Source organism: Notolabrus celidotus, chromosome 6 (genome assembly GCF_009762535.1).
Source record: "Notolabrus celidotus isolate fNotCel1 chromosome 6, fNotCel1.pri, whole genome shotgun sequence".
NCBI lineage: Eukaryota > Metazoa > Chordata > Actinopteri > Labriformes > Labridae > Notolabrus > Notolabrus celidotus.
Window position 1 is genome coordinate 10,666,693 of NC_048277.1, and position 19,892 is coordinate 10,686,584.

At 39.5% G+C, this 19,892-nt stretch overlaps 1 protein-coding gene and 1 pseudogene across 1 annotated transcript in view; both read right to left on the minus strand.

Moving 5' to 3' along the window:
* Nucleotides 1–15,548, minus strand: part of LOC117813965 — a 28,390-nt gene extending 12,842 nt beyond the window's left edge. The window contains exons 1-42 of the mRNA XM_034685047.1: nucleotides 15,519–15,548; nucleotides 14,987–15,208; nucleotides 14,770–14,913; nucleotides 14,518–14,674; nucleotides 14,026–14,053; nucleotides 13,839–13,938; nucleotides 13,649–13,741; nucleotides 13,495–13,558; nucleotides 13,316–13,414; nucleotides 13,117–13,220; nucleotides 12,857–12,995; nucleotides 12,619–12,737; nucleotides 12,151–12,300; nucleotides 11,873–12,043; nucleotides 11,491–11,791; nucleotides 11,281–11,345; nucleotides 11,089–11,176; nucleotides 10,857–10,974; nucleotides 10,650–10,773; nucleotides 9,948–10,084; nucleotides 9,607–9,862; nucleotides 9,284–9,526; nucleotides 9,023–9,199; nucleotides 8,797–8,942; nucleotides 8,614–8,704; nucleotides 8,140–8,529; nucleotides 7,903–8,029; nucleotides 7,696–7,814; nucleotides 7,416–7,612; nucleotides 7,055–7,238; nucleotides 6,803–6,968; nucleotides 6,560–6,684; nucleotides 6,136–6,444; nucleotides 5,840–6,043; nucleotides 5,630–5,755; nucleotides 5,367–5,537; nucleotides 5,157–5,261; nucleotides 4,961–5,056; nucleotides 4,706–4,837; nucleotides 829–1,050; nucleotides 612–755; nucleotides 362–518 (exon numbers count right to left, since the gene is read on the minus strand). Of these exons, the coding sequence (XP_034540938.1) occupies nucleotides 362–518; nucleotides 612–755; nucleotides 829–1,050; nucleotides 4,706–4,837; nucleotides 4,961–5,056; nucleotides 5,157–5,261; nucleotides 5,367–5,537; nucleotides 5,630–5,755; nucleotides 5,840–6,043; nucleotides 6,136–6,444; nucleotides 6,560–6,684; nucleotides 6,803–6,968; nucleotides 7,055–7,238; nucleotides 7,416–7,612; nucleotides 7,696–7,814; nucleotides 7,903–8,029; nucleotides 8,140–8,529; nucleotides 8,614–8,704; nucleotides 8,797–8,942; nucleotides 9,023–9,199; nucleotides 9,284–9,526; nucleotides 9,607–9,862; nucleotides 9,948–10,084; nucleotides 10,650–10,773; nucleotides 10,857–10,974; nucleotides 11,089–11,176; nucleotides 11,281–11,345; nucleotides 11,491–11,791; nucleotides 11,873–12,043; nucleotides 12,151–12,300; nucleotides 12,619–12,737; nucleotides 12,857–12,995; nucleotides 13,117–13,220; nucleotides 13,316–13,414; nucleotides 13,495–13,558; nucleotides 13,649–13,741; nucleotides 13,839–13,938; nucleotides 14,026–14,053; nucleotides 14,518–14,674; nucleotides 14,770–14,913; nucleotides 14,987–15,193 (6,295 nt within the window). The 5' untranslated portion in view covers nucleotides 15,194–15,208; nucleotides 15,519–15,548. The remainder of the gene's footprint in view (nucleotides 1–361; nucleotides 519–611; nucleotides 756–828; nucleotides 1,051–4,705; nucleotides 4,838–4,960; nucleotides 5,057–5,156; nucleotides 5,262–5,366; nucleotides 5,538–5,629; nucleotides 5,756–5,839; nucleotides 6,044–6,135; nucleotides 6,445–6,559; nucleotides 6,685–6,802; nucleotides 6,969–7,054; nucleotides 7,239–7,415; nucleotides 7,613–7,695; nucleotides 7,815–7,902; nucleotides 8,030–8,139; nucleotides 8,530–8,613; nucleotides 8,705–8,796; nucleotides 8,943–9,022; nucleotides 9,200–9,283; nucleotides 9,527–9,606; nucleotides 9,863–9,947; nucleotides 10,085–10,649; nucleotides 10,774–10,856; nucleotides 10,975–11,088; nucleotides 11,177–11,280; nucleotides 11,346–11,490; nucleotides 11,792–11,872; nucleotides 12,044–12,150; nucleotides 12,301–12,618; nucleotides 12,738–12,856; nucleotides 12,996–13,116; nucleotides 13,221–13,315; nucleotides 13,415–13,494; nucleotides 13,559–13,648; nucleotides 13,742–13,838; nucleotides 13,939–14,025; nucleotides 14,054–14,517; nucleotides 14,675–14,769; nucleotides 14,914–14,986; nucleotides 15,209–15,518) is intronic.
* Nucleotides 4,529–9,852, minus strand: LOC117813869 (annotated as a pseudogene).
* Nucleotides 15,549–19,892: the final 4,344 nt, after the last annotated feature.

Sequence of the window (19,892 nt, forward strand, 5' to 3'; positions counted from 1 at the left end):
TCAACTCTCTTTCCATTTTCAAATCACATCTCAAACCACATCTTTTTTAAACAGCCATATTCACTTTGATTACACCTCTTCACTGCACTGTATTGTATCCTGTTAATTTTATGTGTATTTATTAATTACGCTGTGTCATGCCTTGTCGATTTTATCTGCCTAATTTTTTTTATATTGTTGTTTTTTATAACTCTGCCCTGTAAGGTGACCTTTTGTGCTAAGAAAGGCGCCTTCAAATAAAATGCATTATTATTATTATTATTATTACTTTTTATTATTATTATTATTTCAATTATTATTATTTATTACGTTTTTCTTGCAGCAGAAATATAATATCTGACAAATGTTGTGTATGTCTTACCAGTAAGCATGAACTGATAAGCGTTGTCAGAGACAGAGAAGATGTGGGGTGGAGCCTCCATACGCTTCTTGCCTCTGTAGGCATTAACAACTTCAGAATCGTACACTGGGAGCCATTTGTAGGGATTCACAGTGGCACAGAACAATCCAGAGTAGGTCTGAAAGGGGTTAAAAGGATCCAAAAATGACCTCGATGTTTCCTACATGTGAATCAAACTGAAAACAAATTGTCATAGAGCTCATTTTCTTACGTAGATCATCCATGCTGCATAACGCTCTTTGAGGTTATAAAGCACAGAGGCTTCATTGAGATGGGTCATCATGGCCATGTCCTCAATTTTGTCGTACTTTGGAGGGTTCATTGGAGAGACGTCATCTTCCTTGACTGTTTTCTCCTGGAACAGGACAATTGTCAAATGAGAACTGATCAACTGAGGAAGAATTTGACTTTGACTTAAAGATACCAACCTCCTGAGTGTCCAGGACTTTGACGACGACTTTGCCACCATCCTTACTTATGATTGTTCCCTTCAAGTACAGCTCTTTGACATCAGCCACATAGCAGGCAGCCTTGGCATCAAACGGTTTGCTTTGAGCCTCAATTCTCTCCCTCTCCGGCTTACGGAGGTAAATGGCAGCTTTGCCGTAAACGGCCATCTCCGCGTCTGTACTCATGGCGGCGGTTTGCTTCTATAGAGGGTTTACCAAAAAGAGAAAAATATATTTAACTTGTATCAGCCTACAGAGCTCATTATAACCAAGTTCACGTAATAGATATCACTGTTAAATAAATGGAATTCCTTGAAAAGTAAAAAATATCCACATTGAAACCATGTTCCAACATTCTTACATTAAGTTTTTAAATGTCATTACAGAATAAGCTGGTAAATGAAACAAAGTCTAACATCGTTTTATTCATCCAGATCTTTGTATGAACAACTTTGGTCATTAAATGCAATATCTGTACAGAGAAAATAATGAAATTCCAAGTTTTTCTTACCTGACCCCCTCTCTTTGTGTCTTATTCACCAATCCTGTTTGAAGAAATTTGTTAAATTTGTTAGGGAAGGTGTGAAATCATAGATTCACCAAATACTGCCTTCGATTGAACTTTTATCACGTCAAAACATTGTAAATTTGTCTGATGCATTGAAGAACGTAGCCTTACCACAAGCAGGAACCCACAGATCTTCTGAGACACATTTTCCCTGAGGCCTACTTATATTGTATGGGGTTAGCTGACACATCTAAAGTTAAATGTGGATTGATTTCCAAATGTGGTATGGTAATGTCGGATATACATCTAGTGTTTCAGTTAGTCTGGCAAGCATTAGATAAATGCTTGATCCTTAGTTCTATTCAGGTTTACTTTGAGCTCTCGACCATCTGGTATGTTTAAAAGAAATTAACAGATTAAAAAATATCCGTTGTTTTTGGTTTTGATTCAATTAAGTATATATTTAGAAAAACAAATTTGCCTAGTTCCAGAATAAAATCTACAAATATTTTATTGTCTTTTATTTTTGCACAGTCAATTAATCTATGGTTATAGTTGGTAGGTTATTATTTTCTAAATGGCATCCACATCCCTTAAAATAATTCATCATAACTGATACTGAATTGAAATAGATTCCTCTGGTTACAACTTTAGGACCCCAGCAGCACATCAAATTCTGTTATGAAAGCCATGTCTGAGTTTCATTTTTTATTGATTCCATCTGTTCACCCAGGAAATAAAATCACATTTTATTTAATAAAAGTAATCATTTCTTTGAGTTTTGAACAAGCCTTAATTTGATTTTTGTTTTTTTTCTGTAGAGACAAGACACTTAAGAGAATGGGCTGACGAGCATACAGTAATGCATATTTGAAACAGCTGGAAGCAATAATTGAGATCACTTGGATATATTTCAATGTTAATCTTAGAATTTTCAAGAACCTTGATCCAATGCGATGCTCAGACTAAAATCATATAGTATTATTTTTCTACATTTTGCTTAACAGTGTTCAGAAATTGATCCTGGCTTTGAAGGAGGTCAATTTGGAGGTTGCGCTATACTTTGTCAAAATGAATAGAAAACCAATTCACACTGATAAGTAACAATTTTTAAGAATAAAAACATATTTAAAAATGAAATATATATATATATATATATATATATATATATATATATATATATATATATATATATATATATATATATATATATATAATGTATCTTAATGGGGTGCAGGATTATGAAGAATTTTGTGGTAACTAATCAACAAAAATATCTGAATCACTTCTTCAAACAGAGTATAGAACACGAAAACTTATGTCAATAGGTTTGAGCAAGATTATGGTGGAGACCAACCATTACAAGTATACTCTCCGTAGTGGACAAAAGCTAACCCTTTTTGTAGCATATTCTCGAACAAAATGACAGAGTCCAGCTGGATGGTCTGAAGCTCGTTTAATGATAGCTCACACTCAGCTTTTATACACTTCACAATGGCGTCACACAATCTCGGCTACGTGCTGGTCTCCATGAACACCAGGTCAATATTTGGCACCATCCAGGTCCATTTTAGGCAATGTCCTGGTCCATTGACACCACTGATTAATATTTCTTGAGATGTCCCAGCGGAGCGTGCCCAACATTGGACACAGCTCTCACCTCCTGATCAGTGGCCTGTAACCCATCCGTCTGATTTCTTTGCAGATAATGAAATCCCATTTTTTTTTCCATTCTATAATCAACGAGACACACGAAGCAAATTCATTTTTAACTAATTAAATGTGTCCAATATTAGAAATGTGCTGAGATTTTATTAAGGGAAAGTTTTTCCTTTTTTTTTTTTCTGCAGATATCTTGCCATCTTCTTTTTATTTCATCAGCAGATGTTCTGTTTTTTCTCACAGCATTCACCTTTTCACATATGGCCTCCCAAATTGCGTTTTTTGTTGCAACGCTGAGATGTCTCTGCTGGAGTTCACTGATGTGTTTATTTGCCTCTTCCACCAAAACCTCCAACTCCATAGCTTCAAACTTCATTTTTAGTTTGCGGCCACTCTGCTCTCAAACTCTCCATGGTGACAGCCGGTAGCACATGCAAAATCCTCATTAATATAGGGCGGTCCGCACCACTTTTGCACTTGTTATTATTTGCACACGCAGTCATGGTAAATCACCAGCAACACGCCCAGAAATAGCACGTGCAGTGTTTTAGTTTGCATACGCAATATAGCGCTTGTTATTTGAGATCTTACTAGATCAGGCCCTTAGTGTTATCCTTCAATTTTGATCAATAACTTGAGCAAGCAAAGCATTAATTAAGCATATACAAAATTATCAATTTGTAAGAACCTTTGTAGGCAGGAAAAATCCTTGACAGAAACAGCTCTCTGTATACCTTGGTCTAATTTTTATTAATGAGAAAAACTTTGATCTCAGAGTGTGGTGATGGATAATACCCTGAAAGATTGTGCTTTCTAATAATCTTTATGAGACAAATAAAACAAAAACTACTCTCTTCTACATTTTCCTGTAATTTTTCTAAAAATGTGCTGGATGCATTTTGAAAAAATCGAAAATTAAGCATTAAAAGGACATTGGGAAATTCTGGAGTTGGTAAAATGTTCACATCTCATAATTGTTTGTTGCCTTTAAAGACAGCTTTTAAGCAAAATGTAGTCTTTACTCGGTCAAATTGTTGTGTATGCTCAAGCTTCTTTTTTAATGGAGGAAACTTGTGATGTACCTTTTTCTACTCTTCAAATACTTTTCAACTTCACCTAATGAACACAAAAAGTGATAGTGTCTGTCTTGATGAACTCTCTGGAAGATTGTTTCTCTTCTTTTATGGTGCTAACGATGATGGAACTTTTTTTTTTTTTTTTACTATTTTACTGTTTCTCTATAATTTTGTTTACACAAGGAAGTTTTTCATCCAAAATACCTCAAAAACACTGTAGGTTTACACCTAGTATATGTTTTGGATAATTTTTAACCTAAAAACAAACCATACCAGTTAGCCACCAATTCTAATGGAAACTGTGTGTTTTGGAAATGATTGAAATGTACATGTGCTTTCTTCAAACACAGAATAAAAAAAATTCCAAGAGCAATCCAAGATCAAGAAATATTTTATTATGGTTTATTTCACATCATATTATATGATAAGAGATAGCCCATTAGCTGGAATGCTTCACTCAGCTGCTTCTTTTCCCTGTAAAAAAGAAATAATTAATCACTCAATTTTCACAGTACATCCCTGAATACATGTATACAAAAATTGCTTGATGAAACTTGATATACGGGGAAACTTATCAGTTCAGTTTTTGAATTTCTAAATATAGTTTTACCTTGCCAGCGTCACGGCTCTTAACTCTCAGTTTGTTAACCTGGGACTCAGCTATGTCAGCACGCTCCTCAGCCTCCTCCAGCTCATGCTGAATCTTCCTGCTCTTGGACAGATGAGAATTGGCCTGCTCCTCCTGAAAAACGTAGGACACAACGTAATGAAAATTTCAAAAATGTTTTCAAACTTTACATAAAGAATACATTTTGTCAGGTGATTTTTGTTTGAACATGTGTTGAAACAGATTCTATGTCCTTACCGCTTCCTCAGCCTGCCTCTTGTAGGCCTTCACCTTGAGCTGCAGCTTGTCAACCAGATCCTGCAGCCTGGCAACATTCTTCTTGTCCTCCTCAGTCTGTAATAAAAACAAAATACAGATTTAGATTTTTAATCATTTCAAATTGTAAATATGTATCATTGATTAAAATGTTACATCTTAATAAAAGTGACTTTACCTGATAGGTGAGCTCCTTCACTCTCCTCTCATATTTGCGGACACCCTTAACTGCATCAGCTCCACGTCTCTGCTCACCCTCAACTTCAGTCTCCAGTTCACGCACCTTCAGAAAACAATGAAAGTACACTAAGTAAAGAAAAATAAATCTGTTTTTAAAAAGTTTAACCTCTTGACTCCGGTGCCCAAATTCTTAACACGACCTTCTTACCCGAGACTCAAGTTTCTGGAGCTGCTTCTTGCCTCCCTTCATGGCCAAGTTCTCAGCCTCATCCAGGCGGTGCTGCAGGTCCTTAACAGCAACCTCGAGGTTCTTCTTCATTCTCTCCAGGTGAGCGCTAGTATCCTGCTCCTTCTTCAGCTCCTCAGCCATCATAGCAGCCTAAAGATAACAGAATTTAACACTGGTGAGAAATGTTGTATAAAGCCAACTGATCATGACCAAAAATGAAGAATAAATTAAAGTACACCTACATCAGTGATGGCCTTCTTGGCCTTCTCCTCTGCATTCCTTGCTTCCTGAACAGTGTCATCCACTTCACCCTGAACCTGGACCAGGTCAGCCTCAAGCTTCTTCTTGGTGTTCAGGAGGCTTATGTTCTAAAAGCGTAGAATAAAGTGTTATTATTTCCCCAATAAAAATGGTATGAATGCAGAAAGTGGCAGAAATAACAGAAAAGTCACCTGTGAGTGCAGAAGTCCAACACGCTCACTTGCGTCCACCAGCTCCTGCTCAGCAGTTTTGCGGCTTCTCTCTGTCTGTTCCAGACCAACTCTGAGTTCCTCAATTTCAGCCATCATGAGGCCGTTCCTGCGATCCACCATTGCAGCTTGTTCTTTGAGGTCTTCCTGGGCTCTCACAGCATCATCAAGGTGCAGTTGTGCATCCTAGTGAAAAATGTCAGGAAAATATGAAGATGACTTCTAAAATGAAAGAGAACTGATCATAAACTCTGCACAGCCTCTGTGTGCTACAGTACCTTGAGCTGTGCCTGAACATTCCTCAGCTGCTTCTGGGACTCAGCAGCCTGGCGATTGGCGTGGCTCAGCTGAATCTCCATCTCATTCAGGTCTCCCTCCATCTTCTTCTTGATTCTCAGGGCATCATTCCTGCTCCTGACCTCAGAATCCAGAGTGCTCTGCATGGAGTCAATCACCCTCTGGCTGTTCCTCTTGATCTGCTCCATCTCCTCGTCTTTCTCTGCAAGCTTCCTGTCCACCTCACCCTTGATCTGGTTGAGCTCCAGCTGGACACGCAGGATCTTAGACTCTTCATGTTCCAGAGTTCCCTAGTGACAGAAAAGATAATTATTCATCTCAATGTTCCTACCTTTTGTAAAGTATCTGTCAACAGATTCAATTATTTTGAATTTTACATAAGATTTCTCAAGAAAAAAAGTATACCTCAGCCTCCTCAAGAGCAGTCTGGATCTCAGACTTCTCAGTCTCCACCTGCTTTTTGGACTTCTCCAGTTCATGGATGCTCTTGCCAGTCTCACCGATCTGTTCAGTCAGATCTGAGATCTCCTCTGCAGAGAAATGTATGTGTTTCAAAATATTAAGCCTCAAAATGTAAAATGAGCATTGAATAGGACAAAGAAATACAGCTTTTTTCAGCATAGTGTGCAGTATGTAGTGAGAGCTTACGCTGCAGGTTCTTGTTTTCACGCTTCATGGTCTCCAGCTGATCTAGAGCTTCCTCGTATGAGTTCTTCATTTTGAACAGCTCAGTGCTGAGAGAACGAGCCTCCTTCTGAGCTCCCTCAAGCTCTGCCTGTGCCTCCTCGTACTTCTGTTTCCATTCTGCCAAAACCTGAAGTGCAATTCATTTTCTCAGTAATTGATCAACGCATCGTGGTTTCTTGGATTTCATTAAGAGCTAACATAAATTAACATTACCTTGTCAAAGTTCCTCTGCTTCTTGTCCAGGTTGGCAGCCAGACCATTAGCTCTCTCCACATCAATCATGAGGTCCTCCACCTCACTCTGGAGCCTCTGTTTGGTCTTCTCCAGAGAAGCACACTTGGAATTGACAGCCTCAATCTGCTCCTCAGCCTCCTGAAGGCGCTGGGCAAGCTTTTTCCTGTGTGAAAATGGTGTGGTTGGTCTCAGTGAAAACCTTGAACTTATAAACACTGACAACTTAAAAATACTCAGTTATTTATATCTTTTTCAAACAAAGAACACAAACAATATTTTCTGTTAAACTAAGCTGCTGTGTGAAAATAGTTATTTGTTTAAAAAAAAAAAATGAACTCACTTGGCTTCCTCAAGCTCCTCGGTGCGCTGGATAGCATCAGTTTCATACTTGGATCTCCACTGAGCCACCTCACTGTTGGCCTTGGACATTCCACGCTGCAGCTCAGCCTTTGCCTCCTGCTCCTCCTCAAACTGCTCCCTCAGCAGGTCACAGTCATGGCGGGCCGATTGCACTCCATGAGCAAGAGCATTCTTGGCCTAATGTAAAAAATGAAATTCTGTGTGAAAAATGTTGAAAAACACACATTAAATGTTATCATAACAAAGTCAAATGTTCTTACCTTAACCTCCTCCTCAATCTGTCTCTTCAGCTCCTCAATCTGCTGAGTGAAGGCCTGTTTGCCCCTGGTCAGTTGGGAGACAAGAGCCTCTTTCTCTTCAATTTGACGGCTGAACTCACCTTGTTAGAAAGATGTGTTGAAATATTAGTTTGTGATACACTTTTACAACAATTGAAAAAAGATCTTTCAATTAAAATTTGTAGATACCATTTTCTGTCAGGAGACGTGCTTTCTGTGCACTCATGTCATTGTTTTGACGGACATTTTCATCATTCTTGGTCTTCAGTTCACTGAATTGGTCCTCAAGGGTACGGCACATCTTTTCAAGATTTCCCTAATGAGAAAAAGACAGCTCAAAGTATTGATCAGATTTCCTTTTAATATCTATGACATTTTTCAATGTACTAACTTTGGTATTAAAATAATGTTTAATATATGTTGTACCTTTGCTTTTGCTACAGCCTCCATGTTGCTGGAGAGATCATCAATCTCCATCTTGTATTCGCTCTTTTCCTTCTCAAGCTTCTGCTTGACACGCTGGAGGTTATCGATCTGCTCTCCCAGTTCAGCAACGCTGTCGGCCTGTTTCTTGCGAAGAGCTGCAGCTGTGGCTTCATGCTGCAGAGTGGACTCCTCAAGATCACGACGGAGCTTCTGGAATTCAGCTTCACGCTTCTTGTTCATCTCAATCTGAGCAGCAGTGGCACCGCCAGCCTCCTCCAGCCTCTCACTGATCTCCTCAAGTTCCCTGGAGAGGTCAGCTCTCTGCTTCTCAACTTTGGCACGAGCAGCCCGCTCAGCCTCAATCTCCTCCTCTAGTTCCTCAATACGGGCCTGTAAAATGGAGGCATGTTGTCTTTCAGTATACTTTAACTGAACTTAAAAATGTATGTATTTTCTTTCAACACAATATGTCACCTGAAGCTCCTTGATCTTCTTCTGAAGCTGAGCACCCATTGACTGCTCATCCTCAATCTTGCTGAGGAGCTGGCTGATCTCAAAGTCCTTCCTGTGGGGATTACACAAGATCAATTTAAGAGCTTGTGTGTTGGCTATAATCTTTTAGTATTATTTTTTGGTAGAATTGAAAGACAATGTTACTTTTTAATTTTCTCATCAGACTGCTGCTTTTCATTCTCAAGATCCATGATGGATTCCTGAGCCAGTTTCAGATCACCCTCAAGCTTCCTCTTGGCTCTCTCAAGGTCCATACGCAGCTTCTTCTCTTGCTCCAGAGAACCCTCAAGCTGAACAGTAATATAAGTTTTTAATGACAAGGCTCATCACCCATGTTAATTTGCAAAGCTGAGTGACTATTAAAACTTACATCATCCACTTGCTGCTCAAGCTTGGTCTTGGCCTTGGTCAGAGTGTTGACTTTGTCTTCCTCAGCCTGCAGATCATCAAGAGTCTGCTGATGAGACTCCTGAAGGGCTTTCTTTTCCTTGGTCAGCTTAGCAATGCTCTCATCCTGAGAGGCCATCTCTTCAGTCAGGTTCTTCACCTAAATTTGTAGCAAAAAAAATTGTTTATATGTGGTAATCTCTGGATTTTACTTAATGTACAAGATATTCAGTTGTTCCCAAACCTTGTTCTCAGTGGCATGTTTCTCCTTCTCCACTTTGGCCAAGGTAAGCTCCAGGTCATCAATGTCCTTCTTGAGCTCAGAGCATTCATCCTCCAGCTTTCTTTTCTTGGCAGTGAGCTCAGCATTGATTTCCTCCTCATCCTCAAGTCTCTCAGTTGTCTCTTTGAGTTTGGCCTCCATCTGAATCTTACTTTTGATAAGTCCCTCACATCTCTCCTCAGCATCTGACAGATTCTCTCCTTCCTGGTTTTCAATGGAAAAAAGGTTAATTGCAGATCAACATTATGTTAAAAGAAGGAGACAGAATAAAAATGTATACTTACTGATGCGACTTGCAGCTGCAGGTCATTCTTCTCCTGCACGAGGGACACCATCTTCTCCTCCAGTTCCTTCTTTTTGGCCAGGGCAGCAGCCAGGTCTGTCTTCATCTTGTCATAGTTCTCCTTCATCTGACTCAGCTCCTTCTCAGTTTCAGCACTCTTCAGCAGAGGCTTGATCTTGTAGTACACCTTCATCCATGGCCAGTGTTTGACATTCATGAATGAGCGGACATTGTACTGGATGGTATAGATGGCTTCTCTGTGGACAAGAAACAGCTGTTATGGACAATGTAGTTTTTTGACTTTTCCATAATTGTATTTAGTACAATCTGTTTTCAACATGCCTCCTCTCCGTCATCTTAACAAACTCCTTTCTCATGACGTAACCACGGCACAAAGCTTGAGTCATGGTGACCAAAGATGCCAGTTTTTCATCTCTCATCTCCTCAAGGACACCCAGGAGACCAGCCTTGAAGAACACCTGAATAAAAAGAAAACAGTAGTTTATGGTTCATTTTGCATCATTCACTACTCTAACACCATAGATGGTACTTTAGGACCAGGAAAGTTTGCACCCCATTCAATATGAATCTCTCACATGTAAAAAAGAATTCTTTGGAGAATATTTTTCAATTTGCCAGAGAATAAGTTTCTTTTAAATTTCATACTGTGCCACATGGCCAGTGGCAGTTATGCTTACGAAAACTAAAGACACATGTAGGAGCAGTAGCAGTAGCAGTAGCAGTAGTGAATTGTTGACAAATTCCACTGTGGAGAATTGTCACAGTGAAGTTATTGTGATTTAACAGGCAAACGTTCTTATATGTTCTGGAGCATTAGTAGTGGCCACATGGGTGTGCTGTTCGGCCTCATCTACTTCTCCTTACTTTACTTGTTCCTTGGCCCATGGCCTCAAACTCCATCACAATGTCTTCTAACTTGGAGATGTGATTTTTAATATAGATTAAAAGTAAAATAAATTGCAATGTACATATACCCTCCTTGGTAACCACAATTAAGTTAATGAATGCGAGAAGGGTGCTTACCTTGGTGTGTCCAAATCTGTACTCGTCATGGTTGACATCAATTGATCCAAGCAGCTTCTCTGAAGCCTTCTTGTTATCAATGAACTGGCCCTCAGGGATGACACTGGCATTCAGCACCTTGTATCTTCAAGGAGGGAGTTCATTATCACTGTGAGCATTGTCTTTGTATCCCCTGCATTCAATTTCCATTCATATTTCAATTGATACCTCTGCTTGAAGTCAGCATAGACGATTCTGCTTGGGAAACCTTTTCTGCAGATTCTGATACCCTCCAGCACACCATTACACCTGAGCTGGTGGATGACCAGGAAGTTCTCCATCAGACCTGTTAAAAAATGTATAAAAGCAAATTTTGTGTTAAATGATTGACACAAAGTTAAATAACAAGCTATCCAAACTATTCCTCAAATAATCTATTTAGATTGTCTTTTCCATGTACCTGGAGTCTTTGACTCATTTGGAATCAGGCAGCGCACAAAGTGAGGGTGGGTGCTCCTCAAGTTAGTCATCAGCTTGCCCAAGTTCTCCTGCGGATCCAAAGTGTTAACTCTTGTCATGAAATATATCAGTGTGAGTTTGCTTGTCATCTGAAAAATGATTGAATATCCAATTTTGCAATGGGAAACCTTACCCTGAACTGTGAAGACACAGTCTGCATAGAACCACCCTTCTTCTTGCCTCCCTTCTTTCCAGCCTCTGTTGACAATCAAGAAAATACTGTCAGAACTAGTAAAGCAGTTCATGTAAATCCATGCTTAAGTTTGTTCAAAATCAACAAACAAAACACATCTTTCCATAAACCAAAATTATTTGTTATATATTGATGTTGTCACAATCATACCCTCAACAACAGGTGGATAGATAACAGGCATCAGTTTGACTGAGGACTTCTGGTACAGCTGAATGACAGACTCATTCAGTGGATCCTTGTTCTTGTCCAGCCAGCCACCGATATTGTAGTCCACGGTACCAGCATAATGTACCAGGGAGAAGTGGGCCTCAGCCTTGCCCTTTGCGGGCTTGGGCTTCTCAAATGCTTTGTTTTTGCCAAGATGCTGGTCATACAGCTTGTTTTTGAAGGATGTGTCTGTTGCCTTGGGGAACATGCACTCCTCTTCAAGGATGGAGAAGATGCCCATGGGCTTGAAAAAAGAAGAAGTATATTATTAAAGGGAACAATAAGTAAAACTCAGAGTTACATAGTCACCAAATGTAATCATTACCTTCTCAATCAGCTCAATGCAGGCAGCCAAGTCCATACCAAAGTCAATGAACTCCCAGATAATACCCTCCTTCTTGTACTCCTCTTGCTCCAGAACGAACATGGTGTGGTTGAAGAACTGTTGCAGTTTCTCATTAGTGAAGTTGATGCACAACTGCTCCAAGGTGTTGAACTGTGATCAGAGAGATACATCAGTTGTTATCTCAAAAACACAGGGAATGATTGTGTTATGGAAGGTCACGAAAGGAAAGCCAATAAAAACTAAAATACGAAGCTTACATCAAAGATTTCAAAGCCAGCAATATCCAGCACACCAATGAAGTACTGCCTTGCTTGTTTAGTGTCCAACATCTGGTTAATACGGATAACCATCCACAAGAACATCCTCTCATAGATAGACTTGGCCAGGGCAGTCACTGAGTTCCCGACCTGAATAAAAAAACAGGTATTATATGATTTTAGTCAGTCAAGCATTTCATTTAAAATACCAAGTTATTAGTTTTCTGAACTTTTGTTAATGAGATGAATGACACCAAAGATCTTAAATAAAAACTACATCCCAAATAGTACTCAAGATATACTACAACATACGTTTCACGTTTCATGTCTTAAACTCATAAATCACTATTACATTGAATTCCTTGTTTTTAGTAAAACACAAAAAAAATCAAATGTATTACCATAATTCTTAATTAGAACTAAAGTGACCCTACTTTTTGTTTATAGATATTGATATTTCATGCTTACCTGAGGTACAGTCTGTCCCTTGGTGACAAACTCATTTCCGACCTTCACTCTGGGATAGCACAGAGCCTTAAGCATATCAGCAGAGTTGAGACCCAGCAAGTAGGCAACCTTGTCAGCATCTGAAAGAAATTAAATGACTTTAAGTTTGTACAGACAGCATGTGATAACGTCAGTCATGAAAGAGGACAAGCTAGTCTAAAAGAACATTTTGCAAGCATTAATTAACATAGAAACTCACCCTCTGTGCCATCAGGCTCAGCCTGCTCCTCACGCTGCTTCTGCTTGAACTTCATGTTGCCATGGTGGAGCACAGCACCAGTCAGTTTGTAGATGGCCATCTTCTCCTCATTAGTGAAGCCCAGGATATCAATAGCATTCTGTGTTTGAAAGAAGTGTAAAACGAAATGTTAACTTCCTAGAAATTTAGTAAAGGGCAATTTTGGTATTGCAAACATTCACAAAAATACATGTAAACATTTTGTAGTCACGGTCACGCACATCAGTGGCTTCCAGCTCAACTTTGTCATCAATGCTGGCCACAGTGATCTGACCCATGCTGCACATGGGGAAGTCATAGGGGTTGGATGAGATGAGTGACATTTCTGGAAAACAAAGAAAAGGGTGGAGAGCTCAAAACACAGTTGTATATGAAACTGAGGAGTAACACAGGGATATTTGAGTTAAGCTTTGTGTATACCAATCAGCTCAGGTTTGTGGTTGGTCATCATCTGGAAGAAGATGTGGTAGCCTCTTTCATCAGGAAGCTGGAATGTCACTCTAGACTTCTCCAGCAGATCTACAAATGTTGTTCATAAGTCAAATCCTGGCCAAAATGTTGCCCTTGTTTTTTGGATGTATTACAGGATTTGTACTTACATGTCTCAATATCAGCACTAGCCAGTTTGCCAGTTGTGCCGAAATGGATTCTGATGAATTTACCCTGTTTGGGAAAAAGAAAGTTTTGACATTCATGAACATGAGCAATGTTTCACTAGACCTCTCTGATTTGCAAAAATCCCTCCATACTTACAAAACGAGATGAGTTGTCATTTCTCACAGTTTTGGCATTACCATAGGCCTCCAGCAGGGGATTGGCTGCAATAATCTGATCCTCAAGTGAACCCTATAATGAAGATTTAGAAGTGATATCAGTTTTTCTTTTCTTTGAACCATATGAAAGAATACTGAATTGTAACCATTAAACATGTTGATACTCCCACCTTTGATGTATCCCTCTTCTTGTCTCCACCAACTGAGATTGTTGCAAAGTACTGAATGACACGCTTGGTGTTCACAGTCTTTCCAGCACCAGATTCTCCACTAGGTATAGAAAAAGACTTGTAAAGACTTGTTCATTTTCTTTGTCAAGATATAGAACTAAAAAATATCAACAAATACGAAACTTACGTGATCAAGACGGACTGGTTCTCCCTATCTGTTGAATAAAAAAACAACAAAGTTATCCACCATGGGGTCCAGAGCCTTCAGCCGGTCTGCCCCCCGCCTCTGGAACTCCCTCCCACCAGACATCGGTAACATCAACTCTCTTTCCATTTTCAAATCACATCTCAAACCACATCTTTTTTAAACAGCCATATTCACTTTGATTACACCTCTTCACTGCACTGTATTGTATCCTGTTAATTTTATGTGTATTTATTAATTACGCTGTATCATGCCTTGTCGATTTTATCTGCCTAATTTTTTTTATATTGTTGTTTTTTATAACTCTGCCCTGTAAGGTGACCTTTTGTGCTAAGAAAGGCGCCTTCAAATAAAATGCATTATTATTATTATTATTACTTTTTATTATTATTATTATTATTTCAATTATTATTATTTATTACGTTTTTCTTGCAGCAGAAATATAATATCTGACAAATGTTGTGTATGTCTTACCAGTAAGCATGAACTGATAAGCGTTGTCAGAGACGGAGAAGATGTGGGGTGGAGCCTCCATACGCTTCTTGCCTCTGTAGGCATTAACAACTTCAGAATCGTACACTGGGAGCCATTTGTAGGGATTCACAGTGGCACAGAACAATCCAGAGTAGGTCTGAAAGGGGTTAAAAGGATCCAAGAATTACCTCGATGTTTCCTACATGTAAATCAAACTGAAAAAACAAATTTTCATAGAGCTCATTTTCTTACGTAGATCATCCATGCTGCATAACGCTCTTTGAGGTTATAAAGCACAGAGGCTTCATTGAGATGGGTCATCATGGCCATGTCCTCAATTTTGTCGTACTTTGGAGGGTTCATTGGAGAGACGTCATCTTCCTTGACTGTTTTCTCCTGGAACAGGACAATTGTCAAATGAGAACTGATCAACTGAGGAAGAATTTGACTTTGACTTAAAGATACCAACCTCCTGAGTGTCCAGGACTTTGACGACGACTTTGCCACCATCCTTACTTATGATTGTTCCCTTCAAGTACAGCTCTTTGACATCAGCCACATAGCAGGCAGCCTTGGCATCAAACGGTTTGCTTTGAGCCTCAATTCTCTCCCTCTCCGGCTTACGGAGGTAAATGGCAGCTTTGCCGTAAACGGCCATCTCCGCGTCTGTACTCATGGCGGCGGTTTGCTTCTATAGAGGGTTTACCAAAAAGAGAAAAATATATTTAACTTGTATCAGCCTACAGAGCTCATTATAACCAAGTTCACGTAATAGATATCACTGTTAAATAAATGGAATTCCTTGAAAAGTAAAAAATATCCACATTGAAACCATGTTCCAACATTCTTACATTAAGTTTTTAAATGTCATTACAGAATAAGCTGGTAAATGAAACAAAGTCTAACATCGTTTTATTCATCCAGATCTTTGTATGAACAACTTTGGTCATTAAATGCAATATCTGTACAGAGAAAATAATGAAATTCCAAGTTTTTCTTACCTGACCCCCTCTCTTTGTGTCTTATTCACCAATCCTGTTTGAAGAAATTTGTTAAATTTGTTAGGGAAGGTGTGAAATCATAGATTCACCAAATACTGCCTTCGATTGAACTTTTATCATGTCAAAACATTGTAAATTTGTCTGATGCATTGAAGAACGCAGCCTTACCACAAGCAGGAACCCACAGATCTTCTGAGACACATTTTCCCTGAGGCCTACTTATATTGTATGGGGTTAGCTGACACATCTAAAGTTAAATGTGGATTGATTTCCAAATGTGGTATGGTAATGTCGGATATACATCTAATGTTTCAGTTAGTCTGGCAAGCATTAGATATATGCTTGATCCTTAGTTCTATTCAGGTTTACTTTGAGCTCTCGGCCATCTGGTATGTTTAAAAGAAATGAACAGATTAAAAAATATCGGTTGTTTTTGGCTTTGATTCAATTAAGTATATATTTAGAAAAACAAATTTGCCTAGTTCCAGAATAAAATCTACAAATATTTTATTGTCTTTTATTTTTGCACAGTCAATTAATCTATGGTTATAGTTGGTAGGTTATTATTTTCTAAATGGCATCCACATCCCTTAAAATAATTCATCATAACTGATACTGAATTGAAATAGATTCCTCTGGTTACAACTTTAGGACCCCAGCAGCAGTTCAAATTCTGTTATGAAAGCCATGTCTGAGTTTCATTTTTTATTGGTTCCATCTGTTCACCCAGGAAATAAAACCACATTTTATTTAATAAAAGTAAACATTTCTTTGAGTTTTCAACAAGCCTTAATGTGATTTTTGCTTTTTTCTGTAGAGACAAGACACTTAAGAGAATGGGCTGACGAGCATACTGTAATGCATATTTGAAACAGCTGGAAGCACTTCACTTGAATATATTTCAATGTTAATCTTAGAATTTTCAAAAACCTTGATCCAATACGATGCTCAGACTAAAATCATATAGTATTATTTTTCTACATTTTGCTTAACAGCGTTCAGAAATTGATCCTGGCTTTGAAGGAGGTCAATTTGGAGGTTGCGCTATACTTTGTCAAAATGAATAGAAAACCAATTCACACTGATAAGTAACAATTTTTAAGAATAAAAACATATTTAAAAATGAAAAAAAAAAATAAAAAGAAAAAAAACTTATGTCAATAGGTTTGAGCAAGATTATGGTGGAGACCAACCATTACAAGTATATTCTCCTTAGTGGACAAAAGCTAACCCTTTTTGTAGCATATTCTCGAACAAAATGACAGAGTCCAGCTGGATGGTCTGAGGCCCGTTTAATGACAGCTCACACTCAGCTTTTATACACTTCACAATGGCGTCACACAATCTCGGCTACGTGCTGGTCTCCATGAACACCAGGTCAATATTTGGCACCATCCAGGTCCATTTTTGGTAAAATCCTGGTCCATTGACAACACTGATTAATATTCCTTAAGATGTCCCAGCGGAGCGTGCCCAACATTGGACACAGCTCTCACCTCCTGATCAGTGGCCTGTAACCCATCCGTCTGATTTCTTTGCAGATAATGAAATCACATTTTTTTTCCATTCCATATTCAACGAGACACATGAAGCAAATTCATTTTTAACTAATTAAATGTGTCCGATATTTGAAATGCACTGAGATTTTATTAAGGGAAAGTTTTTCCTTTCTTCTTCTGCAGATATCTTGCCATCTTCTTTTTATTTCATCAGCAGATGTTCTTTTTTTTTCTCACAGCATTCACCTTTTCACAGATGGCCTCCCAAATCACGTTTATTCTTGCAACGCTGAGATGTCTCTGCTGGAGTTCACTGATGTGTTTATTTGCCTCCTCCACCAAAACCTCCAACTCCATGGCTTCAAACTTAATTTTTAGTTTGAGGCCACTCTGCTCTCAAACTCTCCATGGTGACAGCCGGTAGCACATGCAAAATCCTCATTAATATAGGGCAGTCCGCACAACTTTTGCACTTGTTATCATTTGCACACACAGTTTGCTGTTATTTGAGATCTTAGTAGATCAGGCCCTTAGTGTTCCTTCAATTTTGATCAATAACTTGAGCAAGCAAAGCATTAATTAGGCATATACAAAATTATCAATGTGTTAAAACCTTTGTAGACAGGAAAAATCCTTGACAGAATCAGCTCTCTGTATACCTTGGTCTAGTGTGGTGATGGATAATACCCTGAAAGAATTGTGCTTTCTGTTTATTTTTATGAGACAAATAAAACAAAAACTACTCTCTTCTACATTTTCCTCTCATTTTTCTCATAATGTGCTGGATGCATTTTGATAAAATCTAAAACTGAGCATTAAAAGGACATTGGGTGATTCTCGAGTTGGTAAAATGTTCACATCTTTCATAAATGGAGCGCTGCCTGCAAGCTAGTTCAGGCAGACAACTCGAGCTGCGCTCATTAATACTGACACGTCATCATCCTCCCTATCAGCTGATCTCAGCATCCTCTCATTTGGCGGTCTATTTAAGCTGCAAGTCTCCCTGTCTCTGCCTCTGCTTTGCAAGTGCTCCTGCTGTCCTGCTAAGTGCTGTGTGCAAACTTCATAATATCTTGGAATGCGATTAGCGTCTTACTTTCTCTGCTCGGCACCGGATTTTGGGCAAGCTCTACTCACGGAACATTCCTGTTCCACTGATTTCCCTCCGTCCGTTCCTCGTGTTGCTCAATCCAAAGGTAAACACCCGGCGAAGAAGCGTCTCTCTCAGCAGATTGCTCCGAGCACGCCTGCGAGACGTTCTGGGCACCTCCGGACCCTGTCCATTAATGGACTCCTCCTTGTATCCGCTCTTCGTGAGATGAAGTCGGCTCTCACTGCCATGAATGTCAGGATGGATTCCCTGGAAAGCAACGTGATGTCCCACGTCTACAATCACAACATGCCGGGGCCATCCACTTCCGCGTTCGCTACCTGCTCCTCTAACACATCACGTCTCACCCCAAAGGACCATGGGCACTGCAGTTCCAGCTCCGTCTACTGCCTCTCTGTTTCTGGAGTTTATCTTGAAGATAGCGACCCGAGACTGTCTAAAACTCTGACTTTAGCGGAATTTAATGTGTCTTTGGGGTTTTTAGGGTCTGCAGTGGATCTGAGCTTAGTGAGTGGCCATTTTCCCAACCTTTGTCTTATCCAAAAATAAATAAATAAATAACCGATAATGATTGCCGGTTGGTGCAAGGTTTTCTAGCGGGTCTGTGCTGGCTCCAAAGGGACGCATGTATTCAGGACTCTGCAATCAGCTCTCAAAGAGCCAGAGGTTGTAATCCAGCTCTTGGTTAGGGAGGTTGAGAAAGGCTACATGCTGGATCCTTTGTCAAGCTCCCCTTTTGCATCCTCAGAGTAAGTCCCATTGGCATAGCTACAAGAAGTATTCTCGTGAAATACGCCTTATCATAGATCTGTCAGCCCCTCGCAATTCCTCCTTACCAAGTATAAACAGTTTGATTCATTCGGAGCCTTTTTCCTTGTTCTATAATACCATTGATAATGCAGATGAAGCACACAACCTGTCATTTACCCTCCCAGGTAAAGCAGGTGTTGGCGCATGGTTGGGTAAGGCAGATATTACAGATGTCTTCAAAGTACTGCCACTTTACCCTTCCCAGTGGCATCTCTTTGGAGTCAAATGACGGTCTTGGTTCTATTTTTCTGTTGAACTGACTTTCGGCTGCTGTAGTAGTCCCTCATATTTCAACACCCTGTCAGAGGCATTGTGCTGGATTTTCTACAACACATGCAGACTGCCCTTTGTTTTGCATCTCCTGGATGATTTTGCCGGTTGACTTTCTCCTTCTCCTCCGGCTCGTAGCATCTCCTTGTTGAAAGTTCTGTCCGGGAGTTAGGTGTACCTCTTTCACAGGAAAAACCATAGGTCTTTCCACACGCTGGAGTTCCTTGGCATTACTCTTGACGGCGTGCCTATGCAAGCATTCCTACCTCTTGATAAGTTGTCTCGCATTAGAGAGGCTATCGGATCCTGTTCCTCTACTGCTAGTGTTACGAAGCAGGGGCTTTTATCCCTGCTAGGTCACCTGAATTTTGCAATGCGTATCATACCTCATGGTAGGTCTTTTGTGTCTGGCTTGCTTACTCTAGCTAATTCTGTTGAGAATTTGAATGATCATTTTGTCTTAGATGAGGGCTGCAGTTCAGATCTTCGGTTCTGGTCCATGCTGTGTAACGTATGGAACAGCGTTTCCTTCTGCTATAATAATTTGCTGAGTCCTCAGATTCCCTCCAGTTTCACTAATGCGACCCTTCTGTTGGTTTTGGGGGTCTTTACAACAATGAGTGGTTTGCAGATAAATGGCCCTTAGAGATTCAGTCTCTCAATGAATCCAAATCTACAGCTCTA